At 51.7% G+C, this 7,855-nt stretch overlaps 1 protein-coding gene across 1 annotated transcript in view; it reads right to left on the bottom strand.

Moving 5' to 3' along the window:
* KCNK3 (potassium channel, subfamily K, member 3) overlaps positions 1-7,855 on the bottom strand; it is a 54,857-nt gene that overhangs the window by 29,049 nt on the left and 17,953 nt on the right. The window contains exon 3 of the mRNA XM_010840691.1: positions 7,726-7,844. Coding sequence (XP_010838993.1) covers positions 7,726-7,844 — 119 coding nt within the window. The remainder of the gene's footprint in view (positions 1-7,725; positions 7,845-7,855) is intronic.

Raw genomic sequence — 7,855 nt, 5'->3', positions numbered from 1 at the left:
GCCCGCCACTACCACTGTGCAATCCAATTCCTTGCAATCCTTCTCTTAATATATAACCCCTGTTGCTTGTGTTTCTCTTACTGATCCCTGACTGCTATAGGTGACCCTGAAGCTGCTTCTGGGGTGAATCATAGCCCTGCCCCAGCCTCAGAGGAGAGACTACCAGCTCTGAGACCATTGACTCTGACATTCCAGGATCAGATTCCTAAGGATTTTTCCAGTCCTACACAACCTTGTTCTTAAAACCACAGTCCCTAACTCATGCCTAACCTCAGAAGTCAGGTCTCCAGGTTATTTAGATCCTTGCTACTCAAAGCATAGACTGTGGGTCAAGAGCATCAGCAGTCCTTTGGGGGCCTTGTGAGAATTGTAGACTCAGACCCCACTCCAGACCTATTGGTTCAGAATCTGCATTTAAACAAGGTCAACCCAGTTATCAAAGAAGACCATTGGGGAAGTATTAACCTAGATAATTCTGAATTGCTGAGCAAGCCTTCTACATTTTCCCCTGGGGACCAGTTGTTCTGTACAGATGGGGAGACCAAGGCCCACCAGGGTCATGCCTGTGTCTCCCATGAGTAGGAGGGTAGCGGGGAGAGAGAGAGAGGGAGAGAAGAATTTGTCTAAAGAGAGAGAAAGAACTTAGTTTCTACTCCCAGGCCAGGCTCCTGCCTTGTATTCCCTGCATCCACATGATTCCCTCATGAAGGCATCCTTGTGTGTCACTGGAGGACGTGGGAGTGGGAAGCAGGGGTGGTAAGGAGCCACTCTGGTGAAGGGGAAGCTTGGGATGTTGGCCCCGCTTGGTAGGAATCCCAGGGGCCACAGGCCAGCTCTGGAAATGGGACAGTGAAGGCATGCCTGCAGCAGCAGCAGTGTGGGGTGGCTCCAGATGAGGGGCAGGTCTCCTGAGCCACCTGGGAGCTGCCTGAGTATGGGCAGTTTCTGGACAACGGGGAAGTGTGGACAGACTGGGAGCCAGTCACATCAGTTGGGCCAGTGACTACTCTTTCGACAGCCACAAAAAGCCATTTGTCATGCACTCTCCAAGGACCAGAGGCTAACAGGGGAATCAGCAGGGGACTCCAGGCAAGCAGGACAGATCGGTTGGCAGCCTGCTTTGTTCTCTGTGAGCCTGGGAAGTGAAGAGGGGGTGAACAACAGGGAAAGAGGTGTCAGGAAACAGGGCTCCCTTCTCCTCCAATCAGAAGTTTAGTTTCCACACTGTTAAATGAGAGACCTAACATTCTGATTTCTCTCTGGGCTAAATGCTCAGTCAGTCCTGAGGTCATGATATCCTGAAGCTGAGGTCACAGCTGAATGCCCTGAGTGACCCTGGTACCCACCCTCCACCATTTGTGAGATTCCTACAGAGAGGAGGGCAGAGGCTCCGTGGGGAGCAGGCAGCTGCATAATTCCATGAAAAGATAGAGCCCTGGGTGTGTAAGCCCTGTTACTGTCATTTTATACTTGTATAATCCTGGGCCAATTTTTGAACCTCTCCAAGCTTTCCTTGATCATAATAGAAGGATAAGGCTTGCCCTAACAGGGTAGTTGTGGGGATATAGGTGGTAAGAAGCACCTTGGAGAGTGCCTGACATGTTACAGACACAGGTCAGTTCCTTGTATCCAGGTGGGGATGGAGTGGGAGGGACGGAGTGCCCATCCTGGGTCTCTGCTAAGGTTTGCCTAAACCCATCACCATCTCAATCAGAGCTGGGTCTCTTCCCTGGCTGCTGGCTGTCAGCAGGGAAATCGTTTTTACTTTTTTTTTTTTTATTACAAAATCAACTCACAGATTTACCGTTTGTGCTGCCAGCTGAAAGCTGTTTATGGCAGTGATTTGCACTACATTCATCTGTGCTTGTTTATGTTTTCTTTGAAAATACTTATTGTGTGTGTCCTGTCCACACTATGTATGGCCAGGCCTGTGTCTTCTATTTCTGTCCCATTCTTGCCCACACGCCCTCCATGTCTCCAGCCTCCAACCACGATGTGTGGGAATTGGACTGCAGGAGGAGGCATGATGGCCAGAAGGACCTCTGATCAAACATACCCACTTGGTGAATGAAGAAACTGATGGCCAGAGGGGACCAGCAACTGAGCTTAGTGGAACTGGAACTTTTGTCTCCTTGTTCCAGTCTAGGATGGGGTCTCCTCATTCTCCCTGACTGGTTTGCTGCAGGGTCTGTCTGCTCATAGAAAGGAGCATGGCCCCTGAGCCTGGATATCAGGCAGACTCCAGGCATGAGCAAGGACATGGGAAGCTGGTTTGGGGGAATGGAATTAGGAGGATGAAGGGAAGGATGTGGCAGGTTCTGGTTCCCAGTCCCACTGTCCCCACCTGTTAGGAAGGAGTAGGGGTAGCTGCAGTCATAGTAATCCTTGGGAAACAGAGCAGTTCCCTTCTGTAGGAAAAGGGATAATACACGAGCAATAATATTAATAACACTTACAACTGTAGATACTGTTTATTAAGTATATACTCGGTACCAGGCACTTCCTTTACATTAGCCCATTTAATCCTAGGAGGCTGATATTATTCTCCTGTTTTGTAAATGACAAAACAAGTTCAGAGAGACCAAGTAACTTGTCCAAAGTCACGTAGCTAGTAGCAGGGGGTGGAGGTGGTAAGTGGAGATGGGGGTTGACAGATGAACCCAGGCACCCATGTTCCTACACCACCCCCAGGAAAGGCTGTGCAGTCGAAGCAGTGGGGTGGTCCATGGGCAGGAAGGATGGAAGGACCGACTGAGAGCGGACAGCAGAACTGTTTCCGGCTGAACTAGCCCTCCATCCCCATGGTAAGTCAAGAGAGGTTGGGAATAACCAAGTGAGAGGCAGACAGAATGATGCAGGGGCTTATGAGGAAAACAGGCTGGGGTGATACAGAGGTCTTTACTCTGGGCATCCAGAGGGTTGTATCTGCAACTTGCTATGTGAATTTGGGCAAGTCACTCACCTCTATGGGTGTTTGGATGACTGCTAATGTCTCCTTTCACACTTTTATTGAGGACTCTGGGATTTTGGAGGGTGGTAGGTCACTTCTGTATTTTCTTCCTTCTTGGAAAGGTGTAAGAAGTTCAGGTTCCCTCATGAGCCCCCTGCTTGAATTCACAATCTAAGGATTCCCAGGCCATGTGGTGAGCCTTAGGAGCCTGTGTCCTGCTGAGAACAGGCTGGAAGCTGGGGAGAAAGGAGAACAGGTTTTCCATCCTACCTTCACTAGCTAATCAATCACCTGGTCTCTTGTTGTCTTAGAGCCACAAGGATTCCAGGGACCTGCAGTGAGAGAACGGGCACCTGTGAGCCCATAACAGCCTCCAGGAGGGCCTGTGCACACAACTGTGACACGTGGTCTGGGTTGGTCAGGGATCCCAGCACCAGGGAGCAGAAGCTGGCAGTAGCATCCTGGAGCAAGAGGCCCTCTCCTTCTGGGGAGATTTTGCCAGGGGGAAGAGACAAATCTTGGCTGCTTAGCATCCCCAAGATACAAGGCCTGGGCTGGGTTCTTGAAACAGAGAAAAAACTGGCAAAAAATCCAAGGGCATGGGAATCAGAGAGGCTCCACTAAATTCATACATTCAAGTCACAAGACCATGGTGAGTCACTGACACTCAGAGCCTTAGGCTCCTTTGCTGAGAAATGGGGATAATAATGCTCATCCTGAAGGGCTGGTGAAAGAATTGAATGAGGGACTGCAAATGAAATATATGTGTGTTAGTCGCTCAGTCGTGTCTGACTCTTTGCGACCCCATGGACTGCAGCCCACCAGGCTCCTCTGTCCATGGGATTTTCCAGGCAAGAATACTGGAGTGGGTTGCCATTTCCTTCTCCAATGAAATGTATACAGCTTGCCAAAGAGGAGTTATTAAGAGATGGCTGCCATTGTTAATGTTGCTGTTGCTGCTGTTAATAATGATAAATAGATAAATAAATAAAGAGGCAGAGTGAGGCTTCCCAGATGGTGCTTGTGGTAAAAGAACTCATCTGCCAATCCAGGAGACACAAGGGACATGGGTTTGATACACGGGTGGGGAAGATCCCCTGGAGGAGGGCATGGCAACCCACTCTGGTATTCTTGTTTGGAGAATCCCATGGACAGGGGAGCCTGGTGGGCTACAGTCCATAGGGTCACAAAGAGTTGGACACGACTGAAGCTTGCCAAAGAGTAGTTAATAAGTGGTGGCTGGCATTATTATTGTTGCTGTTGGTGCTGTAAATAATAATAATATTAACAAAGAAGCAGTCTGCGCAAGTGGGAGGAGTAGGGGCCTTGGAGTCAGTTTTGGCTACCCCACTCCCATCACCTCTTTGGTTTCTTCTCACTAGAAAAAGGGGGTGGCACCAGCTGATCTCAAGGTCCCTTCCTGCTCTGACAGCCTCTGGGCTATGAATAGATGAGGCTGGGGCCCCGGAGGAGTCTAATGACTCAACAGCTAGAGAGGTTAAGCTTTCCCAGAAAAGTGTTTCCGTTTGCGTTTGATGAACTTAGGGCCCAACAAAGGAAGGGTTTCCTGTCTGGAAGACTAGGGATGAAGGAGCTGGAGGAATCCTTGCAGTTCCTGGAGGCTGTGACTAACCAGGTGAATGACTAACTCAGACCCTGCTGACCTTCAACCAATCAGGGCTGCTCATGACCACCCTACGAGCTGGCATCACTAAACATGTCTTGGCCATGCCAGTCCCAGCTGGCTCTGGGTTTCACGGCATATGGAGGCAGAGGAAGCAGCCAAGAAACTGGCAGGGGAAGGAACACTGGGCTTCGAATCAGAAGTCCCAGCTTCTTGCTCTAACTCCACTGCTCACCAGCTGCATGACTTTGGGGGAGTCCTTTCCCCTTCCTGAGCCTCTATGCCTTCATCTACACTAAGGGATCTAACTACCTGCCCTGGAAACTTCCCTGAGCTATGAAGGCTGAGACTTAAGAGATGAGATGAGAGCACATTGTGAACACTAACACAATGAATGAATGAATGAGAAATTTTGTCGTCATTCTATTCCAGTAGGATTCCTGGTCCCCCAGGAGACCTATTTGGGTCCCCAATGTGGTCAAGTGGACACAGACTGCTGCCTTTGGGTTTTGAGTCAAGATCAGTCTGATGTAGGGCCCTTTCCAACCATCTGATCACAGCCCACAGAGAATTTTATTAGACCTGAGCCCATACGGATAGCTTCCAGCCAGGTGGCATAGCCAGAGTGAGAGGTGACAAAAAGCCAGGAATCATTGGGTGGGGCAGAGTGGGCAGTGCCAGTCTGGGGCCCCCACAGAATTAGGGTGGTGCTTTGATGCTCTCTCCTCTTGCCAAGAACCTTATAAATAAATAATCACCACAACCACACTGTCTGCCTCTGCCCCCAGCTTTTAGCATCTTTCTTGGTGAGGACTACAAGCACTTTGGAGAATGGCAGGAACAGGAGAGGAGGAAGGATGATGCCCTCTCATGTCTGCACACCTTAAACCCATCAAGAGCATTCGGTGAGTGTTCCTGTGTATTACTGGGTACTGTGCTGGCACTAAGAGCAAAAAGATGGGAACCACAGGGCCCTACCAACATGGAGGTTAATTACACCTCCTGTGGTTAAAGAGACGAAATACTCCTCCTGAAATGTAAATAGCCATGCAAAGCAGCCTACACTGTGTCACTCAGGTCTTCCTGACAGCAAGTCCTGCAGTCGTCCAGAGCAGTGGCCTGGGATCCTCTGGAAGACTTCAAGGAGGAGGTGGGGTTTGAACTGGACCTGGAAGGTTAGCTTAGACAAGATAAATAGAAGACAGAGGAAAAGGCAAACCATACAGGCACACTTCAGGTTTTCTCAGGGGACAGGTGGGCTGCAGTGAAGAGATCATGTCAGTAAGAAGTGAGAAATTAAGTTGGACATAGAAATTGGAGCCAAGCATGAGGTCCTTAAAATTTGGGATAAGGAGCATGGGATTATGGATTGCAGGGGAAGCAGGGGGCCATTGAGGGCTTCTGAGAAGGGAATCAGTATGGTCACAGCTGTGCTTTGGGGAAATTCTTTCTGGTAGCATTGTCTTTGTGAGCTTGTCCTGAGGGAGAATGAGGCTGGAGGTAAGGAGGTCAGTGGGAAGTTACTGTGGGGCTGGGGACCAGGGTACTGAGAAAGATGGAGGCATACACCAAGGGTGAGATATATGGAGAGAGAAGGGGGTGATTTAAGGATGTTCAACGCTCCTGAAACCCTGGCAGGTGACTGGGAGGTGGGAGAGGGGAAGAAACCCCAAACCAAACCCAGTCTGGTCCTTCCCAGGAAAGCAGGCTCCTCTTTGGGCAGACCGGAGTCTGACCAACCTGCCCCAAATTCCCAGCATCAGCAGGAAGCAGAAGTGCCCCCACTTGGGCCACATTCACTCCTGGGGTCCTTTCCTTCATCTTCCAGAAACCATGTAGCATAGATCCCTGTGGTCTCCAGACAGCAGCGGAATCTCAGGGCAATCCTGCAGTGGACAAACTGCAGGCACAGCGTCCAGTTCTGCTTTTTACCCCTCTCCACTCCTGTTGACTCCCAGGAAAACACTGCCATCTTGTTATGGGCCATGCCAAATGGCAATGAGCCCCTGGGAGCTCAGCCAAGGTTAGGAGGGGGACCAGGGAGAGAAGCAGGAATGAGAAAGACAGAGGAAACAGCTCCTGGAAGCATCCCAATGAGCTCTGGGGGAAGGTGGACTGGGAGGAGCCCTTGAGATCATTTCAGCCAACCCCTTGTTGTCTGGAGGTGAACTTGAGACAGGCAGGGGAAGGGACCTGCCCAAGGTCATATAGTGGGAAAAGTGATAGAGCTGAGCTGGAATTGTAGTCTTGGGGGTAGACACGGTGTTCATTCCTGTTTGAACACTTGAACAGCACATCAAGGGCCTCACTGGAGATTCTTTCCTGGATATCCGCTTGTGTGTGTACCTGTGTGTGCACCTGTGCCTATATTGTGAGAGAGCCTGAGTGTGTGTGGCCTCTTACACCATGGTCCGCCCTGGCTGGAAGAAGGGAACTGAGGCCATTCCTATGAGGTGACTGTTTTCCTGGGACAGCAGTAAAGAAGGCAGACAGGGTTGGATCTGGCTTCCAGCACCAGTTCTGCTGCCCTAAGAAAATTAAAGGCACTGGCTGGCAAAGCCTAAACTCCTGGAGCTGGGCACACACACCCGTGGACACACACACACACACACCCCAAGCAGTACTCATAGCCACAGTTATGGAGTATTTCAGACACCCGAGTGGCCCGCTGTGCCTCGGAGTGCCAAGTACCTGCACCCAAACGTCTCCCTAGAGCCCCAGCCGGTGTAGACACTCTGGGGTCCGAGATCCCATGTGCAGAAACACGGTGGAGCCCAGCGCTCCCCACCACTCACACTCGGCGCCCTGCTCCAGGGCCCGACCCGGCCACACCCCTCCTCCTCAGCCTCCGCCGGCCGTTCCTGCCCCTCTCAAACACTTCAGAGTCCCCTGGGGCCCTCTCGCAGCCTGGCAGGGACAAGTTAGGGCTGGCCCTGCCGGAGAGTCAAGTCCGGAGCCAGGATTCGACGCCTCCCCCGAGCCTTGTCCCCGCGGAGCAGACACGCCAGGCTGAACTCGGGTTTCTGAGAGCGCGGGGTTCTGCGCCTAGACCCTCTCCGGGGGGAATTCCCCAGCCCCAGTCGGCTCCGGACTCGCCCAGAACCTGGCGCCCAGCCCCTTGGTCCCCGCCCCCCGCCCGGCGAGTAGTTACCGATGGTGGTGATGACGGTGATGGCGAAGTAGAAGGAGCCGGCGAAGCGCCACTGCACGCCGGCCTTGTGCGGCTTGAGGCGCAGCACGACGCGCTCGAGCTCCTCGTAGCCGCCCTGGCTGAGGGTGTA

Source organism: Bison bison, unplaced genomic scaffold (assembly GCF_000754665.1).
Source record: "Bison bison bison isolate TAMUID 2011002044 unplaced genomic scaffold, Bison_UMD1.0 scf7180017864145, whole genome shotgun sequence".
Classification (NCBI taxonomy): Eukaryota; Metazoa; Chordata; class Mammalia; order Artiodactyla; family Bovidae; genus Bison; species Bison bison.
The sequence above is the reverse complement of the archived record's forward strand: the minus strand, read 5'-3'. Positions and strand labels throughout refer to the sequence as shown.